Source organism: Phalaenopsis equestris, unplaced genomic scaffold (genome assembly GCF_001263595.1).
Source record: "Phalaenopsis equestris unplaced genomic scaffold, ASM126359v1 Scaffold000090, whole genome shotgun sequence".
Lineage (NCBI taxonomy): Eukaryota > Viridiplantae > Streptophyta > Magnoliopsida > Asparagales > Orchidaceae > Phalaenopsis > Phalaenopsis equestris.
In genome coordinates this window covers 1,513,125-1,526,847 of record NW_018164532.1, presented here as the reverse complement: position 1 = coordinate 1,526,847, position 13,723 = coordinate 1,513,125, and the positions used below count along the sequence as shown (strand labels likewise).

The 13,723-nt window shown below is 35.6% G+C and overlaps 1 protein-coding gene across 3 annotated transcripts in view; it reads right to left on the bottom strand.

The window, feature by feature from the left end:
- The window catches only part of LOC110020099 (histone-lysine N-methyltransferase ASHH2), a 54,443-nt gene extending 43,527 nt beyond the window's left edge, over positions 1-10,916 (bottom strand). For 2 of the 3 annotated variants that reach the window (XM_020718078.1, XM_020718079.1), the window contains exons 1-5: positions 10,790-10,916; positions 7,694-10,489; positions 7,333-7,549; positions 1,008-1,162; positions 760-839 (exon numbers count right to left, since the gene is read on the bottom strand). In XM_020718078.1, coding sequence (XP_020573737.1) covers positions 760-839; positions 1,008-1,162; positions 7,333-7,549; positions 7,694-10,331 — 3,090 coding nt within the window. In that variant the 5' untranslated portion in view covers positions 10,332-10,489; positions 10,790-10,916. The remainder of the gene's footprint in view (positions 1-759; positions 840-1,007; positions 1,163-7,332; positions 7,550-7,693; positions 10,490-10,789) is intronic. The other variant, XM_020718080.1, reaches the window with a different exon arrangement.
- Positions 10,917-13,723: the final 2,807 nt, after the last annotated feature.

Below are 13,723 nucleotides of genomic sequence, written 5' to 3'. Positions count from 1 at the left end.
AATAACACATGAATAACACACAATAACACATGAATAACACGGGGAGGAACATTCCCCGTGTTACTGCGCCGTTTTTTTTTTCTGCGTTGCGCGGGGTATCGTGGCGTGGTTTCATTGGGTACGCACGTTACTCTACATGCGTAGTACTGATGTAATATTTTTTCCAATAAAGTGTAGTGACCCCATGCTGGCAGTTTGTCTACATACATTTAGTCCAACATAAACAGACCAAACAAAATTGAATCCCCTTCAAAAAAAGGTATAGACATCCAACCAGTCCAAAAATCTATATTTTGATAATATAAGGAGAAAGCAATACTAGTACAGGTATAATACTATGAAATTATTTTTCATAAAAGGTCAACTCATTATAGCGGACAACTGGAAAGAAGCAACGGCACTGCATTACACAAGGTGTCCTAAACATTTTGTTCCGATAAAAACAACCACTTAACCAAAAACCACTCACAATATATATGTCATAACACTAACTGAATTACAATCCGCATTCAAATCATGAATAAGAAAAATGTGTGTGAAATCAACAAAATAATTAGCGACAAAAACTTAGTGGGCCTTTATGTTCAGAAATACTTAGATCACCAATAAACTATCCGAAATCAAGAAATAACGCTGCATGCACCAACCTCATCAAAGAACAGTGGAAATCTCATGCAATGGATAAGTCATTTTCGATTTACAGAAGATATGGAGTGCTTCAATAAAGAGAATTGAGTAGGTAAATAAATCTGTCCAAACCTCGTCGATAGTCAGAGTTCTACGATTACGATGAAGGAACAAGTTGGATTTAATACGAGTCCACGTGGTTCGAATGGCAGCTGCAACATAAGAGCAATAAAAACTTGAAGTAGAGCTAGATGTTCAGCATATGGTATATGAAAAATGAATACAAAAACACTCATAAAACTAAAAAATAATTGAACTTCTTAACACATTAAGTCTCCGTGTACAGCCATAGTTACTGGAAAAATAAATAAAAAGTATACCTGGTCTTAGTGGTGCAGGTTCCCCATAACTAAATGGTACTGTAGAGCAATAGTCCTCAACTGAGATCCCGAGATCATTATTAATGTCATCATCTGTTTTCTCTTGCGGTATTGCACAGTCAGCAAAAGCTTCATCGACATTGTCTTTACAAGTCCTAGTAAATAAACTCAGATATCAGTTTAAAGATCAAACAATTGCATTAATTCCCTAGTTCCATTGCATTGCTAAGTGTCTATAAGGAGTTCTCTCATAAATAGAAGAAAAAAATTTTGATGGTGTATTTTTTTCCTCCTATATATGACAAAACTCTAAATAGGCACTATCCAATGCAATGGAATCAGGACACGAGTGAAGTGTCAGCTATCCTATAATAATGCTGAGATTTGCATACTAAATTTTGCAGCAAATGGCAGGTAGCAACATAAGGTTGTCTATTTTTACACCATAAATATATCAAGACAAAAAGAAATTTACCAAGATTGTTTTACTAGAGTAAACAATGAATGAGCAGTTTTCCTACTTTATTCCATGTATATAAGCCCTATGACATACTAAAAAGAACAATTAATCTAACAAAGAAAATAAGAAGAACAATATTTTTTTAGAAGTTGGATGTCTTTAGATTTTAAGTTCGCTGGTGTGGATAAATAAAACAACATCCAATATGCACACAAAATTTCAAAGTCACACTTTTAATACGATAAAGAACTTCAAACAAGATAAATCAATCCACAAAGCCAAAGTGATCGTAGTTCAGTGACAAGAGGTCATTGGAGGCCACAACTATTTTAAACAAGGACAGCATTCAAACCTTTTTTAACAGACATTTACATAACTCTGAATTCTCTCCCTCTTTATAATTAGAATCAATTTACAAGTCGTTTTATCTTCGTATGGACAAGAGTGTATTTAAATTTGAATTTTGTAGATAATTAGATAAGATTAAATTTGGATTTAAATGTTTGGCCGCACCCTAGTCTCTATTTCCACAAATAAGGACCAATGAAATGTGTAGGTTATAAGAATTGAGCAAGATAATCTTATTGATATCAAAAGGGGTATAAACACAGAATAAACGATATATAAATTAGCACAGACATAAAACTCAAATATCTATGATTAAATTAATTCCTAATAACTACCTAGACATAAGAATGGAATACTCAAATCATGGGAGAAACCCCAAGTCAGCCATACGGGAGAGATCCCAAGTCTTCCATTTCAAAAGATGTGGTGAGAATGTCTTCGAGAGACTCTAAGGCTGGCAATCATTACTTGTGAGCACAATGACGACGACATAGACATGAGAATGGCAACACGGCCACTGGATGAATGTTGAAAAAATAGTGTATGATCAAATTGGGCTTGAGAGAGCCCATGACCAACCACCAACTACGTGAACTTGTCAAACTAAACCCATGTGGATTGCTTAAGTCTATAGAGGGACTTTCGCAATCGACAAACTAGTCCACAGGAAGCAGACGAGTCAAATCCCGATGGTAGACACATATAAACCTCCTCAGGGAGATCGCCGTTAAGAAAAGCATTCTTGACGTTCAGCTAAAGTAAGGGACAATCCAGAAGCACGACTAGTGATAATAGGACCTGAACGGTATTTAGTTTGGCAACCGGAACAAATGTCTCTTCATACTCAACTATGTTTAATAATATTATTTAAGGATTGACTTGTATCTTGTTGCTTTCAAAGGAACCACCCAAGTTAAACTTGGTGTTGAAGATCCACCGACAATCCACAACTTTCTTCCCCCAAGGAAGATCGACTCGATCCAAAGTATGGTTGTGTCAAAAAGCATTCATCTCATCCATAACAGCAACCTTCCAGGACATGTCTGCCAATGCAGCTTTTATGGTGGATGAGAGATCGATCCGTCACAGAAGTAGCAAATACTTTGTAGGTTAGAGAGAAATTGTGGAACGAGACGTGATTCATCATATGATACAAAGTTTCTGAAAGAACATTTCAGTGATATCAGCCGGAGCGGATTCCAAGGCCTACAGCAGAGCAGTGGGCTCGACGATGGAGGCATTGGGACGAGTTTCAATAGAAGATTTCGAAAGAGGGGTATAGACTTGTATAGAGGGTAGTGGTGATGTTAGCATGCCTGGTGGTGAATCCATCAATGTTGAAGGAGGAGCAGTGGTTGTAAGAGAAATATCTAAAGGAGTCGAAAGAGGAACAGTTTCCAAAAAATCAAGCTCCCCTTCACTTAAGATAGTTTTAGAGAAGGAGACATTAAAAAAAAAAAAAAAGAAGACGTCAACACTAACATAAATTTTATTAGTAAAAAAAAAAAAAAGACGTCAACACTAACATAAATTTTATTAGTAAAAAAAAAAAAAAGACGTCAACACTAACATAAATTTTATTAGTGATAGGACCCAAAAATCAGTAGCCTTTTAAAGCGGCGAAATAGCCAAGGAAGACAAATTTACTTGAGCAAGCTTACCATGAGTTGGGTCTGTGTTCTGGACAAAGGTCGTGCACCCAAATATTTTGTGGTCTATTCTGAAGGATAGGTTTGTAGGAAATTAAGTCGTCAAGACGGGATAATGGGGTTCAAAAATTGTAAATTTTTATGGGAACTCTATTGATGAGGTAATTGACGGCGAGGATGGCATCATTCCAAAACCATTTATGGACATTGGTTTGAAAAATAATTGAACGAACAACTTCCAAAAGATGTCTATTTTTGCTCGGCTACCCCATTTTGTTAAGGGGTATCTGCACGGGAATTACGATGGCGGGTGTCCTTACTCACCAAGAATTCTTCCAATATAGAGTTAAAGTATTCACGACTATTGTCCGTCCAAAAGTGTCAAGACATCCGAGTGTGGTCACCATTAAAACTAAGAAACCACCTTTTATTTGTAAAATTCACAGTTCCAAAGGGTCCCATAAATCACTATGAATAAGTGAAAAAAGAGAAAAAGAAGTGTAAGGATGAGGTGGATATGACACCCGTTGATATTTAGCTAATTGACAAATTTCACATTTAAAATAATATGAATTTTTATCAGTAAATATCAAGATGTACAAATGTTTTAAATAATGAAACTAGGATGACCCAAATGACAATATAAAAGCATAATAGAAAAATCAGGTGTCACGAACAGTAATCCATAGTACACTTGGAGACAGAAGAAAAATGTACAAACAACCAATCGAGGTCTCCGTGAAATTAATCAGCTATGACATGACTGTGGAGTTTTTCACTTCCCATGTTTCATATGTTGGGTCAGTCTTCGAAAGATCAAAATAACCTATGAGGGCCAAATTTACCCCGACGTTTAACAAACAACGAAACAACCTTAGATCATTGAAGGAAATTATAGTCGTTGAGCTTGTGGGTGTTAACGAGAAAATTCATGTGGTTTACAGGTGCTCCGAGCCGCAGAAGAATTGGAGTAGATGTCTGTCCTCCGAAAGAATTAAGAATAGCGTCGGACAGAAGCTCGGTGGTGGAGGAATCAACCACAGCTCTGATAGAGCCAAAGGAGAGATTTGGATGTCAAGACATGATACCAGGTTTTCCGACCGAGAGAGGGTCTTACAAGAAAACGGTCACATAGGTGTTGGAAGATCTGCAGGGAAGATCTCGTGAGAAGGGAGGCTTGCAGAGAAAAAAATACTCACGAGAAACGAAAGATCTGCAGGGATCTCATGGGAAGGGGCCTCTCACAAAAGAAGGAAAACATGAAGGGTCTTGCAGAAAGATCACACAGGAATAAATTATGGCTGAGGGAAGGGACCTGCAAGGAAAATCTCACGAGAAGGGCTGCATGCAGGGAAAAAACTCACGCGAAAAAAAATCTGGCTAAAAGAAGGATTTTCATGCAGAAGGGCTTGCAAGGAAAGATTTCCAGTTACAAGGAAGGGTTTTGCGGCCGACTAGGGTAGAGTCGTTTGCTTTGATACTATGTAAATTTAGGGAATTGAGCGGCATAATTTTATTGATATCAAAAGGGGTATAAATACAAGATACAAGGGTTATAAAATAGGAAAAACATAACACTCAAATCTCTAGGATTAAATTAATTCTTAACAGCCTAGAGATAAAGGAAAGTCATTATTTAGGAAATACAAAAATAAGGAAATACATAAACTATAAAATATTCAAAAAAGAAAGAAATAAACACTAATACCTTCTAACAATATGTAATTGATTATTGACTAACAACTAAATCAATTCAATTTGTTTGTGATGTATTCAATACTCTCTTCATCCACAATATGTACCCAGATAGTGTAACAATTCAAAGAATTAAGAAATTAATTAAGAAGTGTTAATAATAATATTGATAATTAATATAAAAAAATCTAAGAGCAACTTTCAAATTTAATCAAGTTGCCAAAATTAAGTTAATTAAAAAATGGATTTTCAAAATAAATGAGTAATTAACAAATCAAGAAAAAAAACCATTAAGATGTTTAGTGTAGATATTTTGAATCGAGAAAAAATAATTGCTCAATAATAAAATGTTGTAAATAATATGAATATTTTTTAAAGTACAATGATCATACTTGCAAGTAAAAAAAAAGAACTTATAAAAATAATGGTTGGCATAAACATTAGATATAACCAATAAACTCAACAATTGACTTAATTGTTTTAGTAGTGTTATTTAGTGGCTAAATAAAAGAGCGAACAGGTAAGTGAGATAAAAAACAATCAAATGAGAGAGGAAAAAAATGAATGAGATTGAGTGAGCAGAGATTTAGGGCCCGCACAAGTGAAGGTGAAAGCAAATAAGAGCTTAAGAACAAACAAGCTCAAGAAAAAGAGCGAACCAGCTAGCAAATAAGGCAATGGTACCAAGCCAAGCGCAAGTAGGTTAGGCAACATGCTCAACCAGGCATGAGCAAGTCGAGTTAGAGCAAACTTAGTCGGGCAATCAAGAAAATGATAATTGAGCCAAGTGGAGCAAAGGCTAATACCGAAGTTAACCAAAACCACAATAGAAATGCAAGTATTATTGTTAAAACTCCAATAGGTTACAAATACGACTCTTCAAAATAGAAAATAAATGACAACAAAAATTAAAAAAAACACGTTAGAGCGATGTCTAAGGGGGTGGGCGGCAGCTAGCAAGCGGGTGGATATGCTAATAGAAGGTGGTGTTGACAACAGAGTGTCTCTGGAAGTTCTTTTCGGCAACAAGTAGAAGACAAGGGAAAGTTGGCGTGGTTGTCAAAGAGGTGGAAGGGGTTGGCAGCAGCCTAGATGGATTGGAGAGAAGGGAGGCAGCTGGAGATATGGAAGGGGAAGCGGTAAAGACAGGTGAGTCATGAAAACAAATTGCAACAGCAAAAGGGTTGGGTTTACTGCTAATGGCAGGGGGGTTGGTCAATTTGGGAGTGTTAACGGGAGAGGAGGTTGCAAGTGGGAGGTGTAGCTAGGTCTAACTGGAAGGGGGTGGAGAGAAATGAAATATTACTCCAATTTATAATTTCACTCCAAAAGAAGAAGGAAAGGCATATTCAACAAGAATTTGATTTGAAATAAAATTAAATGAGTTTTGCACACTAATTATCAAAACCTAGTAGAATCCCCCCTCAATCAATTCCAAAAGAAAAATAAATTAGTAGAGGAATTGGTTCCCAATGTTACCAAACGCCCAATTAAACAAGTACGCCTGCTTCCAATACCAGCAGAAAAGCTCGCCATTAACAATAGCAATAATAAAAGATTCAACCATCACAAACAATAAAAGATGCCTCAGTCGTAAAGTCATAAGAATTTCCGCAAATATTGTAGCAGCAAGCCACTAATCCAAATGAATACAACTAAAGGTCTTTGAAGGGTTCTAAATTTGAAACATCACAACCAATAGATAAGCAATTATACAGAGAAGCTTGTGAAAGAATCACAAGAAGAGAAGAATAAAGAAGCCCTCAGAGTAGGAAGGTTGCCGAAAGAGAAGGATTTTGCATCAGTTTCATCGAGCTTAAGGAAATTCGACTTCGGATAATTGTTCAATTAATTTTCATCAAGCCGGTATGGGCAAAATTGGCATCCTATAGAGAAATCCATGAATCATCACCAGCAGATCCATCTTTCCAGTTTATTTTGTATCTTTGGAATCCACCATCAATAGTGAATGTAATTCATCGTCAACAATAGCTTTAGAAAGAGGATAAGTATGGTTATTTCGAAGACATGCATATTATATGTTGAATATGATCTTAATTAAAATTTATAAAAGCTTTTTAATTCTTAACTAAACATATTAAACTTTTGCATAAAATATTGAAAAGGAAAATCAAGCATGAATAAAAGAGCATTGCCATGAAAAGTTGCTTACCATTTGTTTTTCTCAATGACATGCACAAGTTCATCTGGCACGCAACGCCACTTTTGGCAATCATCACAAAGAGCCCAAGCTTTTTTGCCTGAAAGTGAAGACTGGCCCAATAAGACATTATATAGTTCTCTTGCTGACAGCTCCCCACTGGCTGGTGTTGCAACATCATTTAATACATCCTTTAGCAGAGCATCAGCTGCAGCTGCTTCACCTGCAGCTGCTTGAAGTGTAAGTAGACGACAGGATGATGAAAAATCACAAGATGCAGTTTTGCTAGAAAGAAAGGATATCAGTGACAATAGTACATGTGATTACATACAATAAAAGAGGAAAGAAACTTATGATCAATAAACAAATTCACCAGGCAATTGAGCTCCAAGTAGTGACGAGTTGTTGGCCGTTTCTCTAGAGAATCCCAAGTCATCATTTTCTTTTCGAAAAAGATTATCCATCCTAAATTTGTCACATTTCCGTATAGTTTCTTTCTGTTGGCCATAGATAAATTTCCTTCTTTGCCTTATTGAATATGTGCGGCTTGATTTGTTTTTGTACAGCCTCTTTTTGATACTTCTCTGATCTTGGCATTCCTTAACATAATCAAAAGGTAAAATTGCTTTGAATTGTTCAGTATCATCATTCTGCAAAAAACTTCCAGTGATTTCTGATTTGTTTTGTATTTCCAGCCGATGATTGAAGTTATCCAAGTCAGCCGATTCATAAACAGAGGAATCTAAGAAAAGCCTCTCTGATTTTGACCCACTTTTACAGTGCTTTCTAATATATTTTGAACATTTTCCTCCTTTCTTGCATGCTCTGTTATCCTTGCCACAGCAGTTCATTTTCAATGAGTACTGTTTAACCTCATTTGACTTCTCCAGGCAATCTGACCTTTCCTCGACACAAGAAGGATCGGATAATAGAAATGCACCTGTCTTTTTCCCTTTATTTTTTTTAGTCACTTTGTTTTCTCTCTCCCTTTTCTTCTCTTTCATTTTTTTCTTTCCCTTCTGACTTCTCTTGGGATTCCTGCTTCGATTCTCGAGTGCTACAAATGGTTTGATAAAATTTAGCTCAGCAGAAGGCAAGCCATCTTCTGCCTTCGGTTCCTGAATTTTACTGCTCTGATGAAGCACAGACTCTAATTTAATAAAAGTAGAACACTCACCTGTAAGGATATCACAATCTCTGAGAGGATTACAAACATCAGAACCAGGAGAGTGATCAGCATTTGATTTTTGCTTATCATCTACAGTTTCTGCAACGAACTCAAGTTCTACTCGAGGTGAAACTCCATGGCATTCTGATAGCAGATTGTCAGCGGATATTTCTTGTGTCAAAGTGCTCTCCAAGTCTTTTTCTCCCTGCTGTCCCTCTCTCACGTTTGAACCAACTACAGAATACCATTTTTCTACATAGTTTTCGTCTAATTCTACTTTTGTGCTAGAAGTTTCAGAAGTAGTATGGCAATTAGAAGTTCCCATGAAATGCTCTATACCATTTTTGATAGAAGCTTGTGTATCATGCATAATTAGTGGAATAGATTCACAGGATGAAGAATATACTTTACTTGAAGATAATCGGGACTGTTTATTTTTTAGAGCAGTTTTTCTTTTCCTTCTATTGGCACCGGATCCTGCTTTAGTTGACCTTCGTTTCTTAGCGGCATTAGACTCTAAGTTAAGCTCATCTCTTTGCTTGATAATGAGAAGCAAATTTTCAACAGTTCCCCAAATAGAAAGACGCGGCAGCCTGTGAGAGTTTCTTATTTTCCTTCTAACTTCACCAAACATCTTCAGTGTGATTGGTGCACGGGAAGTTCTGGCACCAACCTTTCTCCTGCATTTTCCTCGATCGCTTTGAGACATGTTTAGCTGATTAAATTTTCCATCAGCCAAATTGCTCCTCAATGAAGCACCCCGATTGGGGTTGGTACGCCTAACAAAATTTATAGAGCTAGAATTTGCAACAGCAACAACTACCGTCTCTGCGTCTGTGCAAAACTCCTTATCATTGGTGCAGAAAGTTGATGGCTTTCTAAGGGAATCAAGAGAACTTATATTGGTATCAAGCTCAGATGTGCCTATTGAACAACATGCAAAAGAAGTGGACGGATATGATAGCTTCTCCAAAATAGATCTTTCTACCGCAGAATAATCTGTTCGTTCACTGGTTGATCCTTGTGCTGAACAACTAGGTTCATGCTCAACAATAGTGGACCCTAAAATCTCTTCCTTGGCTATTTGTTTTTTATGCGAATGAGCAAAGTGATTGATTTGATGAGTCTCTTTCAGCTTTCTAGCATACTGTAGAGGCAAAACCCGACCATTCTCTAAGCTGAACAGTTGTGTTTCCTCTTTTTTCCTGTCAACCAAGTTAGCTACATCACCACTGCAACTGTTAGTGTTTGACTTGAACGAATCTACATTAGACAAACTTCCATTTTTCCCTTCCATTGGACCACGGTTTGATATTTCAGAAGAAATCAAACACTCGTTGGATGGAGGTAGACAACAAAATCCATCTCCTAGTTTAGTCAAATTTCCATTAACGTCCACCAGAGGGCTATCAACATCTACTCTTGAAGAAAAGAGAAAGTTCTCACAACCAATGCAACCTCTACCATCCTCAAACATCCTGGACATGTACCCTGCTTCAACTTCAGTGCCAATATTGGAAGAACTCATCACACAATCTCCTCTCAAGGGAGACAGCCCAGGGAAGTCATCTTGCTCATCCTCGGCAACTACACCTGATGCCTGTTCTTCCACATTTTTGTATTCTTCCTTGATAAATGCCTCTTGTGCCTCAACAAACTTCACAAGCTCTAAGGAGTTACTTCTGCTCCCCACCTTATACTCCAAACCCAAGCAAGACGGCATCCCCGACTTTAATACAGACTCTGAATGAGAATCGCTGAAATAACTCTCAAAACCCATCAAATAGCAGCCATTGTCTGAAGCTGGCAAGGCAATGCTACCCTTGCCATCTCCCCTATCCATTGAGAATTCCCCGCCCCCTTCTTCCCTACTAGAAAAGAAACGGCTTCCCAAATTCCCGCCCTAACTTCTCTCGCCGGATGGAGCAGCAATCCACGCATGGATCCTCATCCAACCTCCAGATCACCACAGAAATTCACCTTGCCCTCCAAAAATTAATCCTAAAAATTAAACACAGAAAAACAAACCAATGCCTGTCAGCACAAAACCTAGTTTCCCCGTACCACCAAGAACATGTAAAGCAATCCTCAACAAACAAAGCAAATGCTCAATATAAATTAAAACCAGTCAATCATCAAACCAGAAAGAACGCCAGCAGCAGAAAAATATAAAAAATTAAAAACTAAAAAAGAAAAAAAAAACAATAAATCAACAGAACAAGAACCGACGGTCCATCAATAGGATCAAAACCAGGTTGAAGCCGACAAAGAAAAATGAAGATTCGGGGAGGGAAGATAAACCTTGAAAGGAAAGACGGATCTGCTGCACTGCTTCGTTCCCAAAGCTGGGAAGCAACCTGAGGCGAAGGGCTTCACCCTCCGCTTCTTCCTCTTCTCTAGACCGCCGAAGGGTTTGCAGTTCTGCGTAGTCATCGGGGTGCCATCAATTCGTGTTTATAAATAAAATGTAGTCAATTTAATTTGCAGTTATAAATAAAATATTTTACTTGGGCCGGAAATGTAATTTATTCCACTTTTCTAAAAAAACAATACTGAAAATGTCTTAGATGCGGAAATTCATACGGTCACTTTCTTTAGAGATGCATGCGGTGCCGATCTCGGAAAGAAGTATTTCAGTAGACATCATTTTTAACTTTTTTTTTTTTTTTAGTTTGATTGTGGTTATCAAATGTTAAAATCGACCATCACATATATCTCTGCATGCGACTTTAAAAATTATTGGAGATATATATAAATAAAAAATTCTACAACTTGAATTTGTAAATACATTAGAATTGTGTAATTTATATGTAAACTCCTGAATTTTTGTGAAAACGATGGTGTTAGAAATGGAAATATAAAATAATTGAAGGGTATGTAAATGGCCTACTTAGAAACTCAAAATTTTGACTTTTATAGCCTCTACACTTTTAGTATTTATATAAGGCTCTTTCTAGTTTTACTTTAACTAAATCCCAAAATCAATGAGAATTTTGACTTTATATGTCAAAAAATATCAAATTTAAGATAAATATATCTTTCTAATTATTTTATTAGATAAATAAGCCTAAAGTTTTATTCCACATTTTAATAAATTTAGTTGAAATATATGATAATAATTTATATGACCATTCGATCATATGAGCTACTCAACCCCTTTTGCTATGTACACCTTCATTTTTAACAATTGTTGTGCGCAAGTGTTTGATGGTGCTGAATCCAACATCAACCTCTATATTTCTCATATGTGAAAATGTAGTAATGTTATATGTTTGATTATTTGTGATTAATTATTTCATGTGAACAGACTCTAGAATTTAACTTGTTTTCTTCTTCACCTCTGCCCCCTCCCCAAAGTGAAGAGAGAGACTCATTTTATAGATTTTTCAGAAGGGGGCATTTTGATCTTTTTGACGCATAACTTTCATAATCATCAAATCTACGATTCATATTGATACATTTTATCATACAACATTTTTTTAATGACATTGGAATTTTGTGACCTTATGCTCGTTAGATTCCTGTCAACGAGACATTCCATTCAACTATGAATATGTCAAATTTATAGTTCATTTGATCGTTCAATTAACAATCCAAAGCATCAAGTTGTGCTTCAATATCTTCATCTAGGTTTGGTTGGACCCGAATTCAACCAATTTTAGTCAATGGGTACGTCTTGCTGATATCTCTACTTTTGATTATAAGTTTGATCAAATTGAAGCTTGGATAATCATGAATCTATATTTGAAAGAACTCTTACCAAAAATGCATTGAGATTTATACTTGATACTATAATTTTTGCAATATAACAAAGTTGATGGTGATGAATCATTTAAATTCATCACATGATTCTACTAAACCTTTTAAAGTTAAAATTATAAAGAAGAAATTGATCACAATAATTTTTTGAGATAAATTAAGAAAGATAATAGCGGCGTAGAGGGAGAAAGAGAGGGCACAAAGATGGTAAAGGTGAATGAAATAAATTTACGTAGAAGACAAAAGGTAAGAAGTGCTAGAGATATCACTTCATGTATTGCAATTACATAAAGAGGTGATATGCAATCACTAAGGTTTAAAATAACCGCACAACTGAATAAAATAAAGGAACAAAGTGCTAAAATAGTCCCACTATTATTTTAGAATTGAGTTCTGATAGTTCTTTGTGGGGACTTTTTCAGACCCAATTTAAGGAGTTTGTGGAATATTTTGACACTATGCTCTAAAATAAAGCATATGTTTGAAAATTTCATTGATTTGTTCATGGATCTATATGACTTTGATTCTCTTAGGCCAATTAATAGAGCCAACTCTCTTTCTTTCAAGTCTTTGATGCCAACGCGAGTAATCAATTTTAAGAAATTTGAGATTTTAATGTTCAGCTTAAATTGGGTCGGTGAGAAATATTTCGCTATATTCAAAAAATAAAAAAGTGTATGTTATTTATAATAACTTGATTTATATTTTGCAGCGTATTTTTTTTGGTTGATTATATTTTATTGAACAACAAACAATATTAGAGTACTTGACAATATAACTTCAAAAGTTAAACTACATGAATGACAACTCAAAACAACAATTTTTTTAAGGTAGTTTTCTTAACTAATATATTTATAAACATTATCTTTTTATCTAATTAACTAACTATTATAAAGATATTTTATTATCTATTTATTTCTAGTGCGATCAGAACAAAGCTGGAAGGAAAAACTCTTTCTCTCTCTCTCGAGAAAATATTGCATAATTATTAAGTATATACTTACAAAGAGCGGCATAATTATTAAATGGAGTGGCGGTCAAGTCATTAATGGGTGAAATTATGATGACTTGACCATTTCATCCAAACTTGCTCGTACATACATATACTTATTAAATATGCAATATTTTCTCCTCTCTCTCTCTCTCCGAGCCAAAAAAAAAAGAAAAAAGAAAGGGACATGGATATTTTCAACGTATATATTTGCAGGCCTTCATGATTCTTAGCTTTATTATTTAATGAATATACTTCCAAATTCAGGCATTTGTAACATTTTTTGGTTATTATTCTATACTTATTAAATTTACATTTTTCCTGCTAATAAAAAAAAATTTAACATATATTTAATAATGTGTTATTAATTTATTATAGCAAAATCACATCGTGAACGGAGCCACAACGAACACACACAAGAGAAATATTTGCGTACGGAATACGCACACAGCTTTGCAGAGCTGCGTACTCAATTAACCCGATAA